This window comes from Platalea leucorodia (assembly GCF_965183815.1).
Source record: "Platalea leucorodia genome assembly, chromosome: 12".
Classification (NCBI taxonomy): Eukaryota; Metazoa; Chordata; class Aves; order Pelecaniformes; family Threskiornithidae; genus Platalea; species Platalea leucorodia.
This window is the reverse complement of record NC_138834.1, coordinates 15,421,409-15,448,324: the sequence shown is the minus strand read 5'-3', so window position 1 is coordinate 15,448,324 and position 26,916 is coordinate 15,421,409. Positions and strand designations below refer to the sequence as shown.

Here is a 26,916-nt window from a genome sequence, read left to right as displayed (position 1 = left end):
TTAGTTATTTTAGTCCTGTTCCTAATGACAGGTATTGGTGCCACAAAAAGAAATCTTTTCCTTAGCTGTTTCATTTGGTGTCTCCGACTTGAAGAATTCACGGGGTCTCAGTTGCCTTCTCATGCGTACTTAGGGAACTTAGAGATGACTTCTGTGAGCCATATTGGTAGGGCAGCCAAAGGATGTGCGCTTCCTTGCTTCCCCTACCGTACATAGCGGGGTATAGAGTTTTTCTGGTTTCTGTTGCATTAGTCTGGAATATTTCCTGAACACAGTTTATATGACTTAATAATTAAAAAAAATCTACAGTATTTCCATGTCTTCATAAAATTTCATCATTAAATTCAGTCTTCAGAGATAATGGAGGGAGTGCTCTTTTTTGGAGTTTGCTCCTCCATGGATTTCATGCCATTGCATCTTGGGTTTAATTTTGCTTGAGATATGATCAGTTGCTTCAAAAAAATTCTACCTTTCTTGATGATTTTCTTTCTGCTTGCCCTTTACCCAGTGAAACAGATATAATTTAGACAAAAGAAATGTCTTCATTTAGGTGTTGGAAAATCAGATGAAGAAAGATCTTGCAGATAAGGAAGCACTTGAGACTATGCTCAGAAGACATGAAGAAGAAGCACGTGAGAAATGTAAAGTCCTGGCTGAACAGAAGGCGGTATGTATAGTTGAATTGGAAATCAAAGCATTTTAAGAGCAGCTTTCTGAGACTCTGATCTCAAGCAAGATAATCATGTCTGAGGTTTTGTAGTGCTGCTGAGCTGTTCTGGAGGAAATCCACCAATTAATACTAATTAAATTAATCTTCAAGAATATTTCCTTAAAAGTAGCCACGTAGCTTGCTGCGTACCCATCGTTTTGTGCATTGATAATGTAATGGTTGCTTTCTCCTAATATTAAAGAAGTAGAAAGCAGTTGTAAAGAGCTCCAGTAGTTGCATTTGTGATGCTCTTTTGGCCATTTGATCAGTTTTCTTTTACTTTTTTTTGTTTCTGGAAAAAGTTCAGACTTTTTTTTTTTTAAACGTTGTTTTTATAATCACTTCTATTGTGCAGTCTCAAAGGCACATTGCTCTCTTTCAGATGATCAATGCAATGGATTCAAAGATTAGGTCGCTGGAGCAGAGAATAGTGGAATTGTCTGAGGCCAATAAACTGGCAGCAAATAGCAGCCTCTTTACCCAGAGGAACATGTAAGTACAGCAACTGCTATCGTACTGGTCGCTACTGAACAGTTCTCCGCGAGATCCGTTCTCTTCATGTAAAAGTGGTTCTTTTTCGCCGGCCTGCTGTGCTCCCTGCTTGTTTTTCAGTGATGCCAAAATACGCTTGTTCTTCAAATAGTTGTGGTTCACTGCCTGTTTTGTGTTTCCTCAAACATGACTAGGAAAATTGGTTTGTATTACAATGTTTACTTTGGAGCCTTTCCTAAGGCTGGTGCTTTGTGCAGGTTTACCAAACCAATGAATGCTAATAATTTTAATGTCTGAAATACCTCTGGAGAAGCATATATTCCTTTTTTGATCGTACATATTGCTAACATTTATATTTTCCTTGATTCCTGTGACAGTTACATGATGTTGAAATTGAAAACATTAAACACTTTTCTTTCACAAACGTTCCATCGTGCCCTGATGGGTGAGAAGACAAGAAAACTAGATTTTTTTAAGCCAAGAGTTTTTCCTGCGTGTTTTTGAATTGCTGATTGCGAGAGTGAGATATTTTGTTACTGACATGGGCAGAAGTAATGTGAAGTAGGAGATAGCCCAGCTTCAGAATGCTGCTTCAATTAATTTTGTTTTCTTCCTAACCCAGATAGCACTTGCATATATCTCTGTTGCCTTCTGGGCTTCAGCCTCTCTTTAGTTCTCATCAATGAGCAGTGAAATAGTTCAGCGTTTTTGGGGTGTCCTACTGGTCAAGGTCTAATGTCATCTTGAATCGCTGTGTAATCAGCAGTTGTTTTTGTGGTGAATTCTTATTTATTAATCACAGAGGAAATCTGCGTCAGATCTTTTTGTCTGCCTGAACTTTATTTTATTTTGGATTTTAGCTGAGATTCCTTGTCCTTATAATGATGTTTTTCCTTTGTAAGTGACAAAGGCATTCTACTTCATGTGTAGGAGAAAGCACGGATTGTTTGTTATGTCCTGCAAGGTAGGCCTAAAGTAGTATGTGCTCTTACTGAGTTAAGAGATTCACCAGCTTTGGCTGTCTGCAGAAAGGTTTTCAGTGTCCGTCAAGTGCTGGATGCAATGTCAGGTAGTGTCTCTGTGGGAAGCGCTTGGATAGATTCACCTATAATACTGAATAGAATCAAGCAAGGATGAATTTTGGCAAAGAATTGCTTTGGTTTTTTTCCTTTTCAGTGGCGATTATGCATCCAGATATGTAATGGCTCCAATTTTTGTTGTATTTCAAATATCTGGCAAGTTATGTTAGCCTGAGCAACCAAAACTATTCACAGAAATAACTGAGAAATTTAATTGTGCTGCCTTGTGCTCCAGATGACCTCCAGTTAATCACCCAGGAACTTTGTTGAGGCAGCAAAAGCCATGACTTATCGTCAGTCTGAATAAAACAGAAGTATTTTCTCACCGTGTACCTGGGAAGTATATGTAAGGTCTGATGTGGCAGTCATTGGTGCTGGACTGAGTGTAAGAGCTTAGCTGAGCTAGATGCATCCTCTGAGAGCAGGACACTTGACTGGAGATCCATAGAAAATAAGAAAAAAAAAAAAAATAATGTTTTAACATACGACTTAGAGTAGATTATTGAGAGACATATTGGCAAGAAACATAATTTTGCAGGATTCGTAGAAGATAGTACAGAATTAACAACGTTTTAAGAGAAGATTGCTTTATTATGCATGCAGGTAGCTAATGAATTTGTGCTTATTTTGTGAAAACGTATAAATCTGTTGTTGGGCTGTATTTCGAATCCACAAAAGCTGCAGCTAATCTGAGCGTGTTTGAAGAGGAGAACTAGTGATTAAACCCTTCAGAGGAGAGGGGAACTCTACTAGCTTTTGTTCCATCAGTGTCTGAGGAAACTAATGATTATCAGGTTCCTGAGAAGATAGCCCAGTAAACAGGAGGAAGCCAAATAACACTGTTTGACAGTTCTGGCTGGCAATAATCTGTAGAGGTAAATTAAAAAAAAAAAAAAAAGAGAAAGGGTGAAAGGGTGGGTTTGTGTGCAATGCACAGAAATGTGAGTCAGAAGACTTAAGTTCTATTTTTAGTTTTGTTAAGTCTTCCTATTTGATCTTGGGCAACCCACATCATTTCTCTGGGATAGGATTAATAACAGCTTATCTCACAGTGAACTGCTTAAAATATTAATTCATTAATATATGTAGAGCTTTGTGAGACTTCTAAGTAGAAAGCGCACTATGACGCAGAATTTTCCAATGCATGCTAAAATGATTCCAGGAATTGTAAATAATGTAGAAAGACCTTTTTTTCCTCTTTTTTTTTTTTTTTTTATGAGGTATCCATTTCAAATTCTTAGGGTAATAATTAATCGTTGCCAGCTCTCAAAATTCTTATGAGCATAAGTAATTATTTTTGTTCACTTTGTAGATTGACTTTGATCAGAGACAACAAAGCTTCGTGTCAATGTAGGTCAAGTTCTAGGTCCATTACGACTTACAAAAAAAAACCCACAACAGACTGGCCCCCCAAACCCTAAACCATAGGGCTTCTCTTATCTCATGGAAATACATTGTGTGGAAGTGACTATTCTTAGCATTTATTTTTCTCATATAGAAAAAGATGTAACAAGGAGTTGGTGAAATGGGAAGAATGAATTGTAGCTTAAATATTGTTGTGGATTACCATGTACAAGATTAATTTTTCTGTGCAACCTGCAAACATGGAATTTTAGTGCTCTGGGCATATGTTGATGAATGCACTAGTAGGCGGATCTTCTGCAGACAGGAATAAAGAGTTGACTTTTTTTTTTTTTGGTTGGGATGTAGAATTTAGGCTATGAACTTAACTATTGTACTTAACAGGAAACTTGTAGTACATTATGCCTTACTTCACCCCGGTGAAAGGACATATGTTAAGGACGTTTTGGGTTTGTCACTTGTGCCTTTCTCCTCTCAGGAAAGCCCAAGAGGAGATGATTTCAGAGCTCAGACAACAGAAGTTCTACTTGGAAACACAAGCTGGAAAGTTAGAGGCCCAGAATCGAAAATTAGAAGAACAATTGGAAAAGATGAGTCACCAAGATCACACTGACAAGAACCGCCTGCTGGAGCTAGAGACGAGGCTGCGAGAGGTGAAAACTTGGCTTTAATCCCTCCAAACAAACTTACTTGAACATACCCCATTTTGAGTATTATAGTGAGAATAAGAACTAAGTTGTTTTAGTTCTGTGTGTCATAAAAAATAGTATTTTAAGGTGTATTAATGTAGTTTGGTCTAGCAGTACTTTTTTTCCCCTAGGAGGAAAAAAAAAACAAACCCCAAACCCTAAAAAAAAAAAAATCAAAATTGCTCATTAGCAGGAGATAAAAGTAAGTATTAAGGATTTGTCATTCTTAGGCCTCACTGAATGTGAGCTTTTGTATCATCTTGCTTTCTCAGAATCATGGGTTTTGTACACTGTATCCTTATGACGTTTTCCAGCTAGAGTAGCGATGTACAGTGACCAGCTTAACCATAGCCTCAGAGTCTACAGAATAGAAAGCAAAGGACACCACAGAATTGCTGTACGGAAACAGGAGACCTGTTGCTTTGTGCACATTTTTTGCAAGTTTTCTGGAAAGCAAACGTTACAGTAATATGAAAATCTGCATTTTTAAAGATTTGTGGGCTGTGCTTCATTTTTAATTTTCTATCGACTAGTTTGGATCCACTTCAGATCTTCTTTTACCTTCTCCAGTCTCACTCCACTAATTTTCAGCTAAGACTGAAATCTTGCCTTAGGCTACGAGGGCTGGACGACCAACACGTGTCCTTGTTTGACCAGAAGTTGGTTGGGAGCAGGGTAAGATTGCTGGCAGGCTTGTCGCGCATCTACGGCCAACAGACAGATTCGCTTGGGATAGCAGGCAGCCTGAAGAAGGTGCTAAGGTTTGGAATTGATTTTGAGCACTGAGATCTGTTCTGCTGCTTGTTCATATCTTATCCGTGTCTGGCAATGACATGTTTATCCCTGAGTATGCCTCAAGAAAACCTTCAGCAGAAGCCATTCGAATAAATCCGGAGCCAGATGATCTGGTTGGTTTCCTTAAAAAGAATCTGAAGGGAAAATGAAATATGAAAGTCAATTGCAAAATGTATGTTTACGTACACGTAAAGATTAGTATTGATGTTTATGCCTAAGTTCTCATATAAAGATTCTTAAAGATTCTCAATTTCAGCGAAGAAAGTTCATCACAAACTTCTTCAACTTTTATGCTTTTTATATCAACGTTTGATATGTGATAGTGGAGTCACAGCTGGAACTACTCTTGGGCACTTGTTGTTGTTTCAAAACGCCGGGTTGCTTTTAACCTTTTTCAAAGCAAACCAGCAGTTTTTCGGTAGTAGACAAAGTTGCGTCCTGGACTTGTCAGTGACCTGAGCAATCTGTCAAGATGTGATTTTTGGGATAGACGTGGCAGTGGCATCTTAAAGTGAAGTCTGAAATGAGATTACACTAGCTATGTTTTCTTTGTTAGTAACTTAGATTTGGATGCTACTTTTTCTTCAGGTTAGCCTAGAGCATGAAGAACAAAAGCTGGAACTCAAAAGGCAGTTGACAGAATTGCAGCTGACGCTCCAGGAGCGGGAATCTCAAATTACTGGGCTGCAGGCTGCACGGACAGCCCTGGAGAATCAGCTCCGCGAAGCCAAAACTGAACTAGAGGAGACCACAGCTGAGGCAGAGGAAGAGATTCAGGCTCTCACGGTGAGCCCTAAAATTCATACTATGAACTATAGATACAAATTAGAATTATGTAAGTGCATGTTTCATAAAGAAGTTAAAATGAATTTATACTATTTAATTTTTAATTTTCAGAACAGGATATGACTTGTGCCTTGTGTTGATAGAGGCAGGAATGGCTAAAATGTCAAATTTTGTCTGTCTCACTATCTTTAACCATATGAATGCTTCCAAGTAGTGGTTCATTGCTGCCAAAACTGATTGATTGTTTGTAAAAGCATTATTACTTTTGTGATGAAGTGAAAGTTGCACACAAAATTGTTATTTTTGGGAGTTTTACTCTGTGATTTACTTATTTAAATAATATCTCATGAGTTTGAAAATACTTGATGATCATAAATGTTTTTTGATGATTTTTTTTTCTGTCAGTTACCCTGCTTTGAGGATACGTATTTGGGGGGGGGAACCCAAATTCTTAGGAAAATAGTGTGGTTAGCACAGAATTTTATTCCAATGCTTATTTAATTAAAAATTGTCATGTGTGTCTTGCAGTCTCTGGTGAGGCGTTCAGTTCCTCCCCCACCCCCCCCCAGTAAATGGAATTCTAAATCATATGCTGCTGGTTGCTGTCTCTTGAGTACAAAAAGATGCTTTCAAACTGCTTGATTCTAAGAAATATTTCCTTCATAAAAGATTCCCAGGGCTGTGGGGGGAGCGAGTGGAGAAGTAGCAGTGACCTGCTACCAGCTAACCCCCATGGAGCAGCAGTTTTAAATGACCTTCAGATCCAGTTATTTTGAAGTGTTGAAAATGTGCATTCTCTTGCTCCAGTGGCATTTGATCAAAGAACCGTTCCGAATATTTCTGCCATTGCTATTTTTCGGAAGGGACGGTGAGCTCAGCTGAGATAGGCGCTTGTATTTTGGTGATGCTTTGGGAAGATGAATGGCAGAACCGTTCACTCAGAGTTGTTCTAATGTGGGTACACGCTGGGAAAGTGCAGCAGCAACATCGAGGCTTAAGCATAACTGAATAGCACATGGCATCACTTTTGCTCAAAACTGAGGCGGTCCCCTCCCAGCTGAAAGCTTTGCTTAACCACGGATATCGCTGCCAAGGGCGTGGCGATGTGCTCGATATCTTTACCCTACACCCCCAGATGAATATTTATGACCTGTGTTCACTCAGTTATTGCTTCAGTTAATTTGGCAAAATGGTAGTGCTTTTGGACCAGCCGTTGTAAGATAGTCCAGTTCGGCGGGCTTGGGAGTATTTCTGTTACGGATTTTTTAATATACTTTTTTTATTTTTCACATTGCCTGGTGCGGTAAGATAGCTTTTCAGCTCTCATATTTGACTTCTGCTGAACAGTTTTTTTTCCTGTTTAGTCTCTTGGCTCCAAGGAAAATGTTCTGAACGAAGAAAGGTGGCTGGATGTGCGAGTGCACTAACCTTTCATTTGTTAAGTTTTCAGATAGCATGTGACATTAGACACTTGTTAAATCAGTTTGAATTTTGAGAGAGGCCATGAGGCTGAAACAAGAACTTTTGCTTTGTCATGCTTTGCTTGTAAATTAGGAGGTAAAATGGTGCATGCAATACTGCATTCTTTAAAATACGTGTTTGCACTTTTCCATACTTTGGATGCTGTCTTCCAAAGAATTGATTATTATGTTTCATCACTGCTTTTTAGAGAGGCTCAGGATTAAATGGTACTTTGTGGTAGGACTCGGGTAGATTGGCAGAGCTGTTTGGGATAGCTTGCATACTACTTCCTTATAGTTTTTCTTTGCAAGCGTTAAATTGTATGCAGTATTTATTTTATATGAAATACCAATCTGGATATGGAAGTAAAACCAACTCAAATCTAAATGTCAAGAATGTACAAACTTAACACGGAATCGACATGTCTTCTGGTGACCATTTCAGATGGAACCTTTTACGTAAGTCAGTTCTCAAGTTTGTACATTTTTTCTAAAGTAGTTCAGAATTGGGAGCATAAGTGCATTTTGATTAAGTAGGATGTGACTTTTGCTAATCAGTTCTTTGCCACTACAGAGTGCTTTCATAGCCTGCAGCATCTGCCTTCCAAACTTTGCTTGCTGGTAGATTGTTCTACAGTTTGTTTAGCAACAGCTGTTGGATTCGAATTCTAATGTATGAAAAATTGATGATTAACTTCTTACCTCCTTTAGGCACATAGAGATGAAATCCAGCGTAAATTTGAAGCCCTTCGTAATAGCTGCACAGTGAGTATTAAATACAGATCATTGAATTATTTTGAAATTAAGGATAAAGAAAGAAACAATTTACTGATTTAATCCTTGATGACACTAGTTCCTCATGTGGACTTCTGGCTTCAAGGTGTTCGCAGGAGCTAGGCGGATTGGATTTGATTTCCTTTAGGTTTCAGGTAAACCTCAGTTTTGAGGTTTTTGTCTGATCATGAAATTGATGCTATTCTTCTTTTTGGAGAAGAAAGTAAATTAAAATATCTCATTGCAGTGCAGCTAATAAGAATGGTGTAGCAGCTGCAAAAAATGATTGTAGGCGAAGATCTTTTCTGCTCACAAGAAGAAAAGATCTGCCTGTCCAAATCCTGAGCTGCATTGTAGATCTAGGCCAGAGTGGAAGAGCCTTAATGCTACTCTGGGTTTTAAGGAGGACTTTAACACTGTTCGAAGAGGCAAGAAGTGTTATGGTGCCGAATAATACATTGACACGTAGTCATCTGCTCAAAGAGCAGAGGGGACTCTAGGATCTTAATTTGAGATCTTTTGACGTGGTGTTTAGATTCGTTTCATCAGTCTAGGAGGTGTCCGAGGGTTTGTCTATCAATAGGGATTCTTGCAGATTAGCACTGTCTTCAAGCTTGTTTATGATGGTCGATGGAGAGCATCTGTCCTCCAATGACATGAATTACAAAAGTGGTGAATAAGGACCACAGTCCTCTGGATCAGCGTCGATTGCCGATCTTTCTAGGCTTTTTCTGCTTACCCCACCCTGGAAGCAGGGCTTAACTGCTGGTTTTTTAATCTTGATTGTTTCCCTGCTTCCAGTGATTTCCCCAAACTTAATTTTTCATGCTGTAGGACTAAGTATCTAATGTACAAGTTTTCATCTTTGAAAAATATCTTTTCAGTAGGAGAGTTACTCTGTTTTCCTCAGTTGCTCTTTAGCACTAAGCAAGGGGATTCTTCTATTCTGTTCATAGAGAACACTGATGTAAAGAAGTGAGGAAGTAGAGCTTACCAAGGTGTGGTAATCTCTATCTAAAAGAAATCCTGCACAAGAAACTTTACTTTTTGTTCCCTTCTTTGTTTATGTAGGTTGATCCTCTAGCTCCATATGTGCTATCATGTATCTTACTTCCACAGCTATCTTCTTTTGTTCTGTCTTGCCCTTCATGCAGAGCGACAGCTTTCTATGAAAATGCTTATGTGATCCCTGTGCAGGCAAAAACCAGCTGTGGAGAATCTGTAGCTTCTTTTCACTGCGTGGTAGGCTGCCTTTCGGAGGTTGTAACTCGTTATCTAGCAACACTTTGGCTCTGTAAGTGTGGTGAGCAATCTCCAGCAGTGAAGAGGGACCCGTAACATTTCAAGAATGTCGAGAGCTTCAAAGGTTCTGCATAAAAGGATCTCTAACAGTGTTGTGCATTGTAAGGCCCTTCAGTGGGATAAGTGGGATCAGACATCCTCATCAATAAGAAATTAATTAAATAGTTCCTAAATGAATAATACATGCTCATCATACATTCTCTTTCCAGCCCAGGAGAATGCATGTATAATTTAATTGACCATGGATAGAAACTTTCCTGTTCTGTGTAATGAGTAGTTCTAGCTGTCCATCCTGGCTGCTGAGGAGCACCGAGAGAAAATCTAGGACCATCTTCTGTTGACAGTGAGGGATCGGGGAACGTTTATTATGGTGCCTTCACCACATGTTTCAACCTCATTTTTATCTGATTGTGACCAGTATGGTGCAGGCTTTGCTTTTGGCTGACCATGTGATGCTACTTGAAGGTGATTGGAATTTATACGCCTTTTAAAATAAGATAACACTTCAAGGGAATAATGGTAATACGCTGCTACTTATGCAGCATGATAATGAGTGGGTTTATTCTTTTAGCAAGTTTTCAAAAGATATCCTTTTTAAGCTGAAACAAACTCCTTGAACTAGTCTGGCAAACTTTGGTATGGAATTATTTTTCATTTAATCTTATTGAGAAGCCCAAAACAGCGTAAGAATTATGAAAATAAGATGAGACAGGGGAAAAAAATTGAAAGGTTGAATTACTTCAGTACTTTCATAGTGTTCAAGAGATAAATAAAAATACTTAATGTGCTTTCTTTGGTGTTTCTTCTGTTTCTCTGGCTTCACAAAGGTCACAGCTTCTGATTGTAGAGAAGGCTTACACCTCAAATGTGTGTCTGCTTTCCTTGTACCCTCATTGCACTCTTGTTCTTCCTTTTGCTGAGGTCTCTGACCACGTAGACATTTTTTAGGTTCTCCTATTTGTTCATTTTAAATTTGCTGTGGTTTGGGATGCATACAGAGACCATTGCTATGTTGTCGGTCGTAATTTCTGCCTTGTTTGTGAATTTATATTCTGTTGCTCTGATAGCTCTGCGTTGTTTCATCTTGTGACGTCTCTCTTTGACTATTGGGGGTCAAAAAGAAAATGTTAGCATTTGCTTTCTCTGTCTCTTGGTTGTGCAAGAAAGAAGAGGATACATAATTACAATAAAAATTGTAAATTGTAGTACCTGCTGTACACACACACAGATGCATGTGGGCAAACACGAAGCGCAATATTTTATCATAATCTTCTCACAATGATAGCTCATCCCGCAAATCTGTTGAGGGAGAAGGACTAGTTCCCGACATTTAAAGAATTATTCTATCAAAAATATGATCCATTTGAGTGTTAAAAGTATTTTCCAGGCAATCAGAAAAAGATCTAGAAATCAGGCATTTTCTTAAATAGGAAAATGTATGTATTCGTCAGTTGTTTCCAACTGCCTCTTAATTATGGCTTGTTGTTGGATCATCAACACATTTGAAGTTAAAGATACAACTAAGTTATCTAAATAATAGTAGAATTGTTTGAAAAAGAAACCATTCAGTAAGCAGGGGGTAAAGTCTATAAATATTTAGAAGAAAAGAATCCTATAAAGTATTTACACTCAGCTTAGTGAAATACTATTGCTATTCCAGCGAACCACCATCTGAATCTTCTCGGTTTTTTCAGGTACGGGCTGTTGCTTTTACTCTAGCAAGGAGAGTGGCGTTTCGTAATACTAATTGGGTATTGCATTTCCATTTATTCAAGATTTCTCCAATAAAACAAGGTTTATCTTCGCTCCTTGAGGTTCTTTTGTCATCATCTTGTGTTCCTATCTGAAGCATTAACAGGCTTGATTCTGCACTTGCCTATGAGATTGGATATTGAGGCATTAAATCTGCAAGCCCCTTAGGCACACGTATCGTTTTAGTCACGCATAAAGTCCTGCTGACTTCGGTCTAAGATCCTCATTCCATATTGGCTCAATGACTTGGCATACAAGAATAAGCTGTGTTCTTGAGAACTTCCAAAATTATGTCTAAAGATGTTACATACTTTGATGCTAAATTATGTTTCAGAGTAAAGGGATCTTGCCCACTGTAACAAGGCTAATACCCAGGCAAAAACTTTTATATGGCTTTGTTAAATTTGTAAAAAAAGAAAAAAAAAAAAAAGGCTGTGGGGTGGGAGGGGTTATCCCTGATTCTTATTTCACAGAAAACGTGATGGCAGGTGCCAGCTATAGGCAAAAATGGAGCTTTGTAGTTTTTGTAGCCTGGCAAAAAGTCAGACACTTCTAGGGCGTTGAAGAGGTGTTACTGTGAGAGAGGCTAATGGGGCCTTCACCGTGGACAATGCCATCGTCGTCGTTTGGGGCTGAGGCTCGTGGTTGGCAGAGGCAGCTCATCCTGTGGGAACTAGGATGGAGGAGTGCGGGAGACTGTATGTTTTAGTGATGGGTTGGCGTGGGAAGGAGAGGAGTGCAGGCTGCGCAATGTCCTGCTCCTCGGCACCTCCTAACCAGAGCAGTGTCCCTCAAGCGAAGCCATGATGAGTTTTTGGAGACCGAGATCTCCGTGTAAGGCATGTTTCAAGTCGCAGATGTTGTCTGACTATGGAAAGGGGAAGAAAGCGAGGAGTTCATTGGTATGTATCGATCAAACAGGTAGAGACACAAGACTGGTAGCTAGCTGCAGCGGTGCTCGTTAAGAGGCTTCGTATTCTGCTCCGTTAGGATGCTTGGTATTTCTCTGCTAGAAAAGCTTTGTTTCTCGGGCCCAAATGTGAGTAGGTTAAGACGAAGCGAGTCCTCACAATCATTTGGGGCTGAGATAGCTTTTTCTGTTTTCCTATTCACTTCTGACAGCTAGCTTCCTAGTAAAGATTAGTGGGGATGGGGAGGAGTGCAAATGGAGAGAGTAAAACTGTGGATTAGTCTGGAAGTTCCGAATTAAGGTTGTACGAAAAATTGCATTAAACTCCAAACAACGTACTGCCGATAGCATCCTGAAACAGTTTACCTTGCTGTGTCCTAGCATTTCCCTGTGTCTTTGTTGGTGGCATCTGAGAACTGAGGAGTCTTTGTGAGGGAATAAGGTTATGGAGAAGCTTGCAAGCTGCAGTTAGCAGTATTCTAAAGCGGCTTCCTTTTCTCCTTTCCCTCATTATTTTGCCTGTGGTTTTGATAGGTAGAGCATATGGATTAAATTTTGTACATTGTGTCTGATATGCAAACCTAATCATCATGGCCCCGAACGGCTTGTTGCTGTGATGTTTGATTTGCGGTCCGTGCCTGGGAAGTTTGTAGGGCCAGGTATAATAGCTGCGAATCTGCGCAACCTCACAATAGAGAAACACTTTGCTTTTCTGAAACTATGCAACGGGGAGGAACTGTGCTGAACGTGGTCACTTTGGCCAAAGAGCTGTTGTGCTTGGGTTGCTCTCTAATATCTAAAACTGAGATACAGTCGTCTGGATCAGTATAAAGACAAGCTGTGCGCTTAGATGTGGCCTGTAGTGAACAATCTGCCAAGGTTAGCGTGGTGTAGTTAGATTATATCTCTATTTTGTGGAGTAGTTGTGATGAAGATGTGCATAGATTGAAGAGAAAATTTCAGTTGCTCTGTGAGTGATGATACAGTGGCTGCCCAGGCTGTCTGGAATTGCTTTTCCAAGCTTTCAAGTGTTGGGTTGATTTATAAACTTTAAATTTGAAGATTTTTGTAATTATGTTACGGGTTTCTAAAGGATAAAGTAGTGTTTCTCACAGACTTTCCTTTACTATACTTCAAATTTAACTCCAGAATAGCTCAGTGTTGGTTGGGTGGTTGATTTGTTTTGTTGTTTTTTGGTTGTTTGGGGGTTTTTTTGCCTGGGGATTTCCTTAACTGAAAAGAAAAATACCTAAAGCTATTAACTCTTTTCAGGTGCAGGATTCTGGCGTAGGCTGTATGTATGTATGTATGCCCAAGACAACATCTCCTATCAAATGTGGTGGTCTGATCTGTGTGTTCTTTCCTCTTGGTTCCCAGGACAGGCTTTTATAGCACACTATGTCCCATTTTCCTGTGTCAGTATTACCCAGTACTATTTAGGCTTTATAGTATTTATAAACTCTGTAACCCTGTTGAGTTATACATAGCTGCAGATAGCTTTCAAAAATTGGATTTGTTAACAAATTTCCTCTTTCCCCATGAAAAAAAAGAAAAATTGTACTGAGAAGAACGAATTTTTTCTCTTAAAAAAAAAAAATAAAAAATTAAGATCTCTCAATCTACATGGATTACATTATATGGGTTATACCATGTTTGGAATTTAAGCCAAGCCATTTTGGAATTGTCAATAAATATACCGTTAGGAAACTATTCAAGAAAGGCGATAACGTCACTTGTTCTGGAACCCTTCTTTCCTATCTGCTTTGTTATTTGTCTTAAGTTTTCCAGAAATATCCTCCTAGATAAAATAGAATAGTGGAATATAAAATGGTCTGGTTTAACTTTAGTGATATTCAGGGAAAGAAGTAAAAGTCTCAGAACATAGAATAAAGGTGAATTGGAGCTTAACTTCCAGCCCTTAAGGGATAAAATCAACTTGAAATACAGGCAGTTTTAAAAAATTAAGTAGTTTGACACGTTAACTCTGCACGTCACCTTATCTGTCCATTTTGTGTTTCCCCCATCTCTGCTTTCTTGTATTTCAAAACTAGTTTGATAATTTTTATAGAAAGTATTTGTATTAATATATAAAATATATGTGGAAGAAACCATGGATGTATAAAATATATCTTAAAACTGCCTAGACATGTGGTGTGGTCAAACAGAAAAAGAAAAACAAGTAGAAGAAAAGAGAGATTATCTTATCTGGCAGTTAGTAGAAACCTCAGATGTTATTTGTAAGAATGGTAGGTAAAACACTGTAAAACCAAATGTTCTTGTGTTCCTTTTTGTTTGTATAAATACATTTCTAAGGTCTTATCCCTACAGCAATATAGACACTGACACATCCTTATGATACGGTCCGTGTCTTTTGAAAACTCGACGCATACAATACAGAATAAAATGTATACTTTGACTAGGGCAGTACGAGGGCTCAAGAAACAACCACCCCATCAGATTTTCATTCGAAATGTTGTGTTTTAAAGTATGAATCATTTTGATTTGACCCTGAACATATGGGTAGCAGGAACTCCCCTTCACCCAGCAGGGAGTAATGGCAGCTGGACTTTTTCTGTTGACAGTTTAGAAATCAAATACTGTTAATTTAGATCTAGGAGAGGCATGGTAAAAGGCTGCCAATATATGCGTTACGGATTCTTCAAAAAGAAATGGTTGTCATCTTTCCAGATAGCTGAGAAGAGCTGTATGCTCTGTGCTCTGCTGCTTTAGATATTTAAGTCCTTGGCTTGTGTAGGAAATTGGAACATTTAAATTTGAATATGTGGCCAACTGTGCTCTGGGATTTTAATTTTTCCCATTTAATGAAGTATCTTATTCACTTTTCTTTGACATCTAGGCAAAAATGCCTCTAGAACATACTTGTAAGAGTTGAATGTGAATTGTATGGAGCTTTCCAGTTTCTGAAATTCTTTTTATTAAGCTGATCTCAAGATTATGATGAGGTTCCTTTCTCTTCTGTTGTGATGACGTTGTTTTTGAGTTAGGAGGAGGTACAGGTATTCATCCGTCCAGTGTTCATGGCCTTTCATTCATAAAAATCAAATGGGACTGTGAAAATGGCCCACCGTGTTCATATTTTTCCTTAAATTGAAGGGGAATGTGGTTTAAGGCGTGTAGTGTAACGCTATTCTGATTAAAGAAATGGATGCTTCCACTTCATTAAAGGCAAGGCTATTGTCCTTGTTGAATTTTTGCTTTTCATTGATTTTCTGTTAGTCTGTTGTGCTGCCACACTTTTTTCTTTCTTCGTATGTCCCGTGCTGCCATCCATAACGCTGTTACTTTGATAGAATATATGTCTTAAAACTTTTCTGCTTTTCCTGGTTACATAGAGTGTTACATATAGTAATATAAACGATTGCTAGGCAGATTCATCAGATTGTGCTGCCTCCGTTGCACCCCTTGTTCAGTTTTCTTAAATATCAGGCTTCGAGAGCCTCTCTGAGGGGTATTACCCTCATTTCACTTAAGGGGAAATTGAGGCAAAAGAAGGTAAAGTGCTTTGGCAAAGGCACGCTGTAAGTCAGCAGCAGATCTGAGAATACGAGCCGAACTCCTGGCTCCCAACCCAGTGCTTTAGATGTGACAGTTCTCTCTCCGATAATAAATTGCATTGCAGCATATTTATACTCTAAAAAAAAAAAAAGAAAAAAGCTATTTTCTCTAAGAAGCAAAACTCTATTCCTAATCGAAGTACACTCCTGTGCATAAAATCTACCAGATAATATTGCTTTTGTTTAAATTTGAAAAAAATGGGAAAGTCGGGTTGTCTCCTTGCTTGGCAATAAATGGTTCTGTGAGAGGAGAATACTTTTTCAAAAATCTGTTCTCGCTGACATGTAATTTAATTTCTTTTTCTTTGCAGGTGATTACGGATTTGGAAGAGCAGCTGAACCAGCTCAGTGAAGACAATGCAGAACTGAACAATCAGAATTTCTTCCTCTCCAAACAACTTGATGAGGCCTCAGGGGCCAATGATGAGGTTGTCCAGTTGCGAAGTGAAGTTGACCATCTCCGTCGGGAGATCACTGAGAGGGAGATGCAGCTTACCAGTCAGAAACAAGTAAGGCTTTATAAGTCTGGATCACAATCTCTTTGTGATAGCTAGCTAATGATCTGAAAGGCAAAATAATTCTTCTAAATCTGGAAACCTATAAGGAATGAATACGCTTCCAGGGGCAATGGCTTAAACCATTTATCGCTTAAGCCTTCCTTCCCAGAGCAGTTGAGTGAATGGACATTTTTGGTATTTCCCATTGTATTTTTATGCAATTTTATTTAGAAATTTTTGCACTCTGAAGATATTGTAATTTAGAATTATTCGTTTTAATTTAGTGACCCTGGAAATTTCAAAATTTTCATAATGAGGTAGAACTGACATTAACGGCAATCACAAGTGAATGTATGGAAGCCTTGAAATAAATGGGTTGTGATTTACCAGCTTATGTTTGCTGCCAATTTGCATGTACTGTAATTTAAATGGTAAGGCTGAAGCTTAAAGTGCACGCTTGATGTGGGATGTGAGAATTGATAGGAGGATTTATTTTTAGACTATGGAGGCCTTGAAGACAACATGTACAATGCTGGAAGAGCAAGTAATGGACTTGGAGGCCCTGAATGATGAACTCTTGGAGAAAGAGCGTCAGTGGGAAGCATGGAGAAGTGTTCTAGGGGATGAGAAGTCCCAGTTTGAATGTCGAGTTAGAGAGTTGCAGAGGATGCTGGATACTGAGAAACAGAGCAGGTCTCTCCCCCCCCTCCTCCCCCTTTTATTAATTTTTATGAAAATGCTCTATAGAAGCTAGTACAGAAATTATATTTAGAATAGGATATGGGAGTTGGAACTAAATATAAATTCTTGTGAGGTAGTGCTAAAAATGGTTTATTAGTTAATAGTCATTCACCAGTGATATTGTTCCTTTTGTTTCTTTGCAAGTGAGCGATTCATGGGGAGTGGTATTTATCATTGTAATTTATAAAATGTCTTGATTTATTATCTTCCGCTTTATTGTATGGAATAATGGTCTTTGCTCCTCACTGTTCCTGGGGGGTCTTGAAATTTTCAGGCTGTAGTTTAGCAGGGCAGGAACAGGGTTATATAATGTGAAAGCGTTGCGGCAAACAGGCTGGCTTTATAAAGTAACATCTTGAATTTGAGGCAACCCCCTGAAAGTTATTGATGCCACTGCATGCTAGGAAGAGGTCAAGCCCAGAAGGGAGTTAGGTAACGTTATTTTCCATTTTAATGCAGAGTGAGAGCAGATCAGCGTATTACTGAATCTCGCCAGGTGGTAGAGCTAGCTGTCAAAGAACACAAGGCAGAGATTCTAGCCCTCCAGCAAGCACTAAAGGAACAAAAGCTCAAAGCCGAGAGCCTTTCTGATAAGGTAAGTAACTTTCAACCCGAGACTTCCATAATTAGATGAGATACTTTTCTAGAGATACTACTTGTAGAAATACTTGAGCAGCTTTTTCAAGATGTTAGAGCAAATTAAAAAGACTGGAGGTCGTAGAATAGAATTCTATCTTCAAGCCAAAGACCTCGGATTTCCTTTTGAGAAAGACTAAAGCAGAAAGCAGCCTGCGATGCCTGGAGTGTACAGCTAAGTCTTTCAGTAGCTTGATCTCTGCGTTTCAGCAATGGCATACCAAAACGTTGTTTGGTTGGTTTTCCCCCTTATAGTAAGTAAAGGATAATTGTATCATTTTTCTTTAGTGTGTGCTTGGTGAAGGTGGATTTTAAAATTGTGGAACGCTGTATTTATTAGTGTTCGATCTTATCCTGACCATCTATCCCACCTGCCTAGCTCAATGACCTGGAGAAGAAGCATGCTATGTTGGAGATGAATGCACGCAGTTTACAACAGAAGCTTGAGACAGAAAGGGAGCTCAAGCAGAGACTTCTGGAGGAGGTAACCTTGGAAATTCATGTTACAACTTGAGGGGGGAGAAGTTGTGTGAATAGCAGCGTTATACACCCATCCTTCTTCTGTATAACTGGGGAGATTAATGGAGTTGGGGGTTTGTTTTTACTTAAAACTTTGCAAAGTGTGTGGCCGTGTCGGGGAGCAGTAAAAGTGAACTGCTGCTCAAGGGAAGGTGAGCGGGGAGCCAGTCGGGCCAGGACAGGACCTTGCAGCCCGTGGGCACAGTCCCTGAACAGCAGCGCAGGTTTGGTGAAGGTCACCAGGTTCTCCCAGCAGCCCAGCGATGATTACAGAAGCCTGTAGTGATGAGGCACGTCCTAGGTCAGGCCTGCAAGGCAAGGCCCGTGCCGGGCACAGCGTTCTTAGAGCACGGCTCTGCCCAGGCCAAGTGCAAGGACCACAGCTTGAAACCAGCTCTGGAGCCAGTCTGCTGAGGGTGCGTGGGTGGAGCCACGGGCTCTTCTTTCATAATTTAGCTTGGTTCACGGAGGTCTGATCCAAGGTTACACACCTGCACATCACTGAGATGCTGAATGCGGGCAGCCAGAGCTGGGAAGAGGTTGCAGGGGAGGATTACAGGGGAAGGGTGCTTCCAGGCAATTCGAGAGGGCAGTCAGAGGCTTTCGGTGCGCTCGGGGTGCTGACAAGTTACCCTAGAGTTCAGAACTCCATCGTGCATCGCAGGGAAAGATTTCTGGCGCTTGCTTCATAACATATGAGCGTTAACGGTTTTCATACTCGGGGACTTTCTCATGATGAAAGTATAAAACCTGAAAGAATTAGGAGTAGTTTATCATGTGCCCTTTTCTGTTGTTAGTTGGAGACAAAGATGTAAACAACTGGACAAAATTTTCCTTATCTCGTATGACTATAGAGGAAGGAGTTTATCCTGGTTTATAGGAAAGATTTTTTCTTTTCTTTTCTTTTTTATTTTTTTTATTACAAAGTACTGAGATGGCTTCTGGTGATTGTATAGAGAGCTTGGGAAAATGGCATCGAGAAATTCTTCATGTATGTGCAGTCTTATTAACCATTACAAGATTTTAAAAGCTTAAAAAAGCAAATAACAAATTAACGTAAATACACTGCACAGAAATGCTTGTTTAGTCATAATGCATTCTGAAAAGAATGAAAACTTCTAGAATATTGTAATTTTCCAGCTTTTAAAGAATTGTCTGTTTACTTTTAAGTTCTGCAATGATGCGTATTTTACAAGGAATGATAACATTTAATAGCTTTTATTTAAACACAAGCAAACAAGAAAACCAAAACACTGGCCTTTGTTTTCCTGTTAACAGCAGGCAAAGCTGCAGCAGCAAATGGATCTACAGAAGAATCACATCTTCCGCCTCACTCAAGGCCTGCAGGAGGCTCTAGATCGGGCAGATCTTCTGAAGACTGAAAGAAGTGACCTGGAATATCAGCTGGAAAACATTCAGGTGAGGGTGGGAAGCAGTGGGCAGGACTCCCCACTCCCTGGGGGGTTTAGGATGTGATCCACTGTCTCTGTGCGACACTTTCCTTGTACTATTTTTTAGCTCTGTTCTGTTATTATCTGTTTCTTCTACTAAGATGAAATTTCTTATCGTGTGTGTGGTTCACAGGTTCTCTATTCCCACGAAAAAGTGAAAATGGAGGGCACTATTTCTCAGCAAACCAAACTCATTGATTTCCTGCAGGCAAAGATGGACCAACCAGCGAAAAAGAAAAAGGTGGGTGAAAAAGGTTTGAGAGGCACGGAATTAAATGATGGTTTTGTGATTAGTTACGTGCTGTGTATTTATAATATTCGGGTTTATCTTTCTTTGTGTAATGCAAATGTGTCCTCATTTAAAAGCATTCTGACTTGCAAACTTTGCTAGGCAGAATGTGTTCTTTGTGGCTTTTCCAGTATTTTGTTATTCCTGCAATACCTAGGTTACAACCCAGTAGCTACACCTGAGTGAGGCTGTAGGAATACAGAATTTTAACCATGCTTTTTTTTTTTTAATGGTAAGTATATATGTGTGTATGAACACATTGTGTATCTAGAGTGCTTGTCTTGCACTTACAGCATAGGACTGCTTAGTCAGGCGATGTGACCTGTGTCGCATCTTTGTCATAAGCCGTTCTGTCATTTTGAATTAAGTAATTTAATTTTAACCACATATTTTGAGATCCTCTGTTTAGATGCTTTCGGAAACTCAAGGTGTGAGTGCTAACAGGTAATGTACGTCCCTCTTTAAATTAATCCATATCTCAACATTTTTCTCTCCAGTGCCAATATGAACTAAAAATCCATCCTTACGCATATCAGAATTACCATTAGGCCCTCTGGCCGGACTGCCACTAGCTAGTTTCACTTTGCCTAGTTCAAGCCATCTCTTACTAGGAGTTAGGAGTTGTCTGTGTGTTTCTGTTGCTAGGGCCTGTTTAGTCGGCGGAAAGAGGACCCTTCTTTACCCACACAGGTTCCCCTGCAATACAATGAGCTGAAAGTGGCACTGGAGAAGGAGAAGGCTCGTTCTGCTGAGCTGGAGGAGGCTCTACAGAAAACACGCATTGAACTCAGATCTGCTCGTGAAGAAGGTAGGGTTTAACAGAAAAGGTGAATCTGGAAGGAGACGCACGGTTTTGGTCTGAAAACGTGCCTTTAATTGTGTGCCACTATAGCAGTAACATAGGTTGTTTAATTCTTATCTGCTGCTGTGAAGGTGCCATAAGGCTACGCTTTTTTCTGCGGGTCGTAACCACTGAATGGTTACGCAGAACCACTGCTATGAACTAGTGTTTCGTATTGGTTATGTTAATGAGCGGCATTTATCTCGTCTATAGCTGCTCATCGGAAAATATCAGACCACCCTCATCCATCTACTCCAGCCACAGCCAGGCAGCAAATCATCATGTCTGCCATAGTCCGCTCACCAGAGCATCAGCCTACGCCGATCAGTTTGCTCGCTCCGCCCTCCAGTCGCAGGAAGGAATCTTCCACGCCAGAGGGTAGGTTCTTGCTGAACTTCTCTGTTACTGTTTTTCTGTCTACCATTTCAATGCTATCTCCTTTTTTTTTTTTTAATTGCAAAACCAGATTTTTTTCATGATAGGAATATTAGATGATAAGTTTTGCTTTCGTTTTTTTGTTTAAAATTCTCTGTGTGGATTATATAATTTATTTCTGAAAACGTCAGCAATAAAGTAATTATTAGCATGAATTGTTCTAGGAGCATGTTTTTGTCAAAGGAGTATGTTTCTGTACTACTCTCTGCATTGGTGAAAAGGATTTATGGCCGTTTCCTTAGCAGTTAACACTTTTACTTGTCTAAACTGCAGATTTGTTCTGCTGAGCAGAAAGATTCTATCAAGACTTTTGGTAAAGGGAAAAGCCTTCGGTTAGGCATAAAAGGAAGATACCAGGTCAAAGACGATGTTAATATCCTGTTAACTAGAAAAGGGGGATACCCTTCCATATCCTCGGGAATGGAGGGGAGAGGATTAATTAAGAAAAAATAAAAGGATTGAGGGCTCTGCTCATTTATTCTTATAGTTAATCAGAATTCCAGAGTGAGTGTTGAACCCAGAGACTCTGCACTAAAACCTCCAGCCCTTAGCTGGAAAAACCCAGCAAGTGATGCACCGTCAGAGGTGGCTGGGGGGCCCAGGGTGCTGTGATGGGTGGCAGCGGCACGGGCAGGTGTCCTCAGAGGCAGGGCACGGGCAGGGAAGGGAATCACGCTCATCAGTCAAAGACCATGCCTCGAAGGATAAACCTTGCTCAGTATAGAGCTGCTAACAGGGATTTTAGGTAAGTTTTAAGATACGCTGGCACTGATGGTTAGCGTGAAGGCTGTATGGAGAAGGCCTGCTGTGTATTGATTCCAACAGTCTAGGTGTTGAAGGGTTTGTTAGCTGTAAGCAAAATGGAGAGATTAGTTTAGCACATGGTAAGAATTGGAGCTGAGTGCAGACTTGAAATTCAGATGGTTTGATTGACATAATCTTGCTACACCAAACATTAGCCATTTCAGTTCTGCAGTCTGTTCTCAAGCGGCACATTCTGTGCATCTGTATAAGGTAATTACTGAGGTGGTAACGTAGCTTAAGATTTGCAGATTGCAAAGGAAAACAGTTCAGCAGGGCTTTGATAGAGATACGTAGCCACTTTATATTACCTTGGCCTTAAAATGCCAAAACCTGCTATAATTTTCATCCCTATCACAGTTTTCATCCTCATAATAAATGTGGTCCCTTCCAGAGTACAGCCGACGCCTGAAAGAGCGAATGCATCATAATATCCCACATCGGTTTAACGTGGGGCTAAATATGAGAGCAACAAAATGTGCGGTGTGTCTGGATACTGTGCACTTTGGACGGCAAGCATCTAAATGTCTCGGTAAGAGCAGAGCGTGTGCGTAAACAAAGTGTAACTGGACGGTAGGATGAAAAAGCATCAGCCGTCCAGAACAGATTTGCAGTGAAAGCTGAAGAAAGGACCGAGGATGAAGACTTCGAAGCTAGCTGGTGCAAACGTTCTCCATTAGAAAACGTTGGATGGTTTAGAGTAGAAGGAGATTCTTGGAAAAGCTGGGGTTTGTGCACTAGAAGTTGAGGCAGCTGTGTCATGATTTTTTTGTCATTGAACAGAAGTTTTTCTCTGTCCTTTTGTCAGAATGCCAGGTGATGTGTCACCCAAAATGCTCAACTTGCTTGCCAGCGACTTGTGGACTGCCAGCAGAATATGCCACGCACTTCTCTGAAGCGTTCTGCCGGGATAAAATGAATTCTCCCGGTCTGCAGCTGAAGGAGCCAAGCAGCAGTCTGCGTCTTGAAGGGTGGATGAAAGTGCCAAGGTATAAACATGGATCTTGGTGCCATATCAGGTGCTGAAACATTTGGAACGGTTCCTTATATTATCCTGGCTCTTACAATGTGATAATTGGTACATGCCCGTTTCAGTTACTGATTAGCCCCAAAATTTGTCTTTCTAGGAGTTGCATGCTTGTTTTATTCAGAATCCAAGCAGAAAATCCAACATGGCTTTGTGCTTGTTTTCCTCAGGAATAATAAACGTGGGCAGCAGGGCTGGGACAGGAAGTATATTGTCCTGGAGGGAACGAAAGTGCTCATTTATGATGCAGAAGCAAGAGAAGGTAACTTAGCGTTTCTAGGAAGAACATTTTTTGTACTTCAGATATTGTTTGGTGAGTTGAGAGGCTTAAAGATTGTTACTGTTTGCTGTGGCCACACCTAATTTAGCTAAATCTTCTGTAATAAGGCAGCCTTGTTGTTTTTCTAGACCCTTAACAGTCCTACGAGCTGGTATGTCGTAATAATCCAGCTGTGGAACATCCAGTGTCTATCCACTTCATGTTGCTGTCACAGTTATTTTCTTGCTATTTACTTGTGTGGTGTTCTTACTTCTTTCTCCCCGTTCTCCCTGCAGCCGGACAGAGGCCTCTGGAGGAATTTGAGCTCTGCCTTCCTGACGGTGATGTGACCGTTCACGGAGCTGTAGGAGCTACTGAACTTACCAATACAGCAAAGACAGGTGAGAATCTTATGTAGATGAGGTCAAATGGATTTCATCTGGCTTGCCATCAGTTGGCATTCTGGTTGGCTGAACAGAATTTTCTCCCTTTAACTGTCACTCTGTAACTGTGTAATTTTGAGGCGACCTCTGTCTGAATTAGGTGAATAGGTCAGTCATCTAGATTTAGTTACACCTGGGCGGCTGCTTCTGTCATGGTAGTTGAACTGTGCATAATATAATCATCAAGCCAAATGGAAGTAAATTTTAAGAGTTTTGTAACATACTTAAAAGCATTCGGTCTATTTAAATTTCTTCTCTCAATGCTCTCTATCAAGTGTGAAGTGTGATAATTCATGCCACCATTGTGCTCTGAGCAGAAAGTCATTAACTTAGAAACACTGTGGGGTGTATACAGTCTCTCATTCTGAAAAAATGTCGATGTTTCGATTTGTATGTATTGAATAGAACTGATGAAAAGATTATGTATGTCTTGACTTTAACATTAAAGGATACAGATTGTTAAAAACAAAGGTTTCCATAACCGATTTTTACAGATTTTTCTTGAACAGTACAGGGAAAACTTTAGTCAAGTGGCTGGTTTTGCACTTTTTTTCACAATGGTATTTCTTTCCCTTTCGAATAAAAGGCAAGAAATTATTTCTATTTAGTAGAGCCAGCATTGTATGTATGGATTGCATACATCCAGCTAATATTAGCTTTAAGTAGCTAGCCTGTGCAGGACCTGTAAAGGAGAAGCCTATGTAGAAATTGCCATGGTAACATGTCGTGATAAATACAACTTCTCTCCAATGAGGCTGAAAGGTGTTGATTTTGAGTCCACTGACAATATTCCAAAAACTAATCTAAGTCTTATTCTATCTATATAACATCTCAGATGTGCCATACATCCTAAAATTGGAGTCTCATCCACACACCACTTGCTGGCCTGGTAGAACACTCTACCTGTTAGCACCCAGCTTCCCTGACAAACAGCGCTGGGTCACAGCACTGGAATCAATAGTGGCAGGTGGGAGAGTTTCCAGAGAAAAAGCTGAGGCTGATGCTGTGAGTATAAAAGTTTCATTTAATAATAAAATATTCTGGGAGGGAGCAGAGTTTTGAAAAATAATTTTTCGGTGTTTGACATACTGAGGTTTAACTGAAGGTAAGTTATTACTTCTGCCTTACGAGGTACCACACGAGTACCAGGGAACCACTTCGTCGTGAGACTGGTGCTTCGTATCGCAAGACCCTTCGTTAGACTTGGGGGGTGTAGTAAGAGGATCCCAAAATTATACCTCTGTAATTCCAGCAAAGGAAGAAAGAGCAGTTAGGACGGGGTTTGAACCGGTCTCATCATGTACCACATCGAATGAGCAAACCTTGAAAGAAAGGAACAAGCAGAGAGCTCCCTCCTCTCCCGTTCTTACCGAGTCAGGGTTTTGTCTTTCTTGGGGGGAGGGAGGAGTGTGGTTTTTAGTTTAAGTTTTATTCCGTATAAGAATAAGAGGTTAAATGGATTTGTTTTGGTTTTCGATAGCCTTTTTCATCACCGTTGCACTGATAACCCTGTATTTTCTGATAAAGGGAGATTTGATTCTTTGGCATTGCGTATCAGAACGTTGCTCTGGAGGCAGGGAATATCTGACTAGCAGGAAATCATCTCTCTTCTCATGCTAGCGTTCCTTTTGTCTCTTGAGGAAAATACATGCTCCCACCCACATTTGGACTTCTTTTTATTCCTTCCCCTAGGAAAATTTCACTGCTCCATTGCAGGAGGCGGGGGGAAATGGAAAGGATAGGGGCAGTTTAGGTTAATTCTGGTCGGTTTGCCTGACTCTGTTTCAGGTAGATCAAAGTTTACTGTAGGCGGTATCCCTGCAATTTTTGGCTTTCTGAGATAAAGAAATCTGTGCCAAGCTTTTTGCCTGTCTGAAATGATGACCTTACATTGTTAAAATACCAATAGAGAAAGCGATAAAGATTAACTCAACAGAACAAAAAAATCTTGTTGTCATTTGCAGAAATTGCTCGGAAACTCCCTGCTGAAGCTAGAGGGTGAAGACCGTCTGGATATAAATTGCACAATGCCCTTCAGTGACCAGGTACTGATAATGTTCAGTTGGGCCTTTCTGGGTATTTCATCCACGGAAATGGTACCTTACGAGCAGTATGTGTAATTACATACTTGCTCGTTGGTTTGTATTTTCTCTTCACCAGTAAACAGTATCGTCCAAGCTTGCTCTTGGCGCGTTCCTTGTTCTCCTCATGTAGCGCTGCTTTTATTTTTTTTCCTGTTGTCACTGTAGGTAGTACTGGTGGGTGCAGAAGAAGGTCTCTATGCCCTGAATGTCCTGAAGAATTCCTTAACGCACATCCCAGGAATGGGTGCCGTCTTCCAAATTCACCTCATCAAGGATCTGGAGAAGCTACTCATGATAGCAGGTAGGGGCTAGGTGTTACCATTGCGCCTGCAGTAAAGGCCTGGTAATCGCTTTGTGCTGTGGGAGTAGTGCCGTGCCAAAGGGCCGGGCTTTCCTTCAGCTGCCTTCCAGGCTTTTTTCTTTTTTCATCAGTATATTGTCAGGAATCAATTACTGTGGTTAACGCAGCGTTGTCTGAGGCTTTCTTGTAAATGCAAATGTGAATGAAGGCTCAGTTAAACCTTCACCAGAAAGTGATTTCTCAGCTTCCGAAGCTGAGGGAGGGAGGAACCAGAGACAAAATATTTCCAGCTTAGGGGTTAGTTGTCGTTTTAAGTTCAGTTTTAAAAGCGTTGAGCTGATCAGTGAGGATAACTCTTCCTAATCACTACATAACCTTTGAGGAGCACAATGTGATCCCTGTGGCCTAGGGCCAACAACTTAACCTCTCTTGCTCTAAACGCTTATCCATGTAACAAAACTGGGACTTCCTTCATGGTTTGTTTAAGATTCCCTTACGAAAGGAACACCAGCTTTAATCTCTCCACCTGTGGTTTTCCGGAGCTAATCCTTCCTACGCTGACGTAGCCATGCTGAACGTGAGGGCGTTGTCTTCCTCTGAAAGCCCAAACTATCAAGTGTTTATGAGACATTTGTAGGGAACAAAAACCAAATTCTCTCTCTTGTTCTGTTTGTTCTGCATTTTTCCACTTGTAAAGATGTCAGCCGTCCATGCTTTAGTTGTTTCAGGGTGGTAGAGAAAAAAGCAATTGGAAACAAGAAAATCTTGCAGAAAATTAGGAGAGGGCTACGTTACTGTGTCGCTGGACTTCTGAGAGGACGGGGCTTGGTCTGTAACGCAGTTTGTTGGGGCGCTGCTTGGAAATCCATTGCCAGTTCTGTCGGCACAGGGAGGCTAACGCACCTTC

At 40.2% G+C, this 26,916-nt stretch overlaps 1 protein-coding gene across 1 annotated transcript in view; it reads left to right on the top strand.

Moving 5' to 3' along the window:
• CIT (citron rho-interacting serine/threonine kinase) overlaps nucleotides 1-26,916 on the top strand; it is a 70,147-nt gene that overhangs the window by 36,546 nt on the left and 6,685 nt on the right. The window contains exons 20-39 of the mRNA XM_082325156.1: nucleotides 551-667; nucleotides 1,092-1,201; nucleotides 4,121-4,295; nucleotides 5,715-5,912; nucleotides 8,084-8,137; nucleotides 15,997-16,194; nucleotides 16,682-16,875; nucleotides 17,383-17,518; nucleotides 17,939-18,043; nucleotides 19,357-19,497; nucleotides 19,663-19,770; nucleotides 20,464-20,626; nucleotides 20,873-21,037; nucleotides 22,290-22,427; nucleotides 22,704-22,884; nucleotides 23,093-23,184; nucleotides 23,478-23,582; nucleotides 24,460-24,629; nucleotides 25,589-25,669; nucleotides 25,874-26,009. Coding sequence (XP_082181282.1) covers nucleotides 551-667; nucleotides 1,092-1,201; nucleotides 4,121-4,295; nucleotides 5,715-5,912; nucleotides 8,084-8,137; nucleotides 15,997-16,194; nucleotides 16,682-16,875; nucleotides 17,383-17,518; nucleotides 17,939-18,043; nucleotides 19,357-19,497; nucleotides 19,663-19,770; nucleotides 20,464-20,626; nucleotides 20,873-21,037; nucleotides 22,290-22,427; nucleotides 22,704-22,884; nucleotides 23,093-23,184; nucleotides 23,478-23,582; nucleotides 24,460-24,629; nucleotides 25,589-25,669; nucleotides 25,874-26,009 — 2,767 coding nt within the window. The remainder of the gene's footprint in view (nucleotides 1-550; nucleotides 668-1,091; nucleotides 1,202-4,120; nucleotides 4,296-5,714; nucleotides 5,913-8,083; nucleotides 8,138-15,996; nucleotides 16,195-16,681; nucleotides 16,876-17,382; nucleotides 17,519-17,938; nucleotides 18,044-19,356; nucleotides 19,498-19,662; nucleotides 19,771-20,463; nucleotides 20,627-20,872; nucleotides 21,038-22,289; nucleotides 22,428-22,703; nucleotides 22,885-23,092; nucleotides 23,185-23,477; nucleotides 23,583-24,459; nucleotides 24,630-25,588; nucleotides 25,670-25,873; nucleotides 26,010-26,916) is intronic.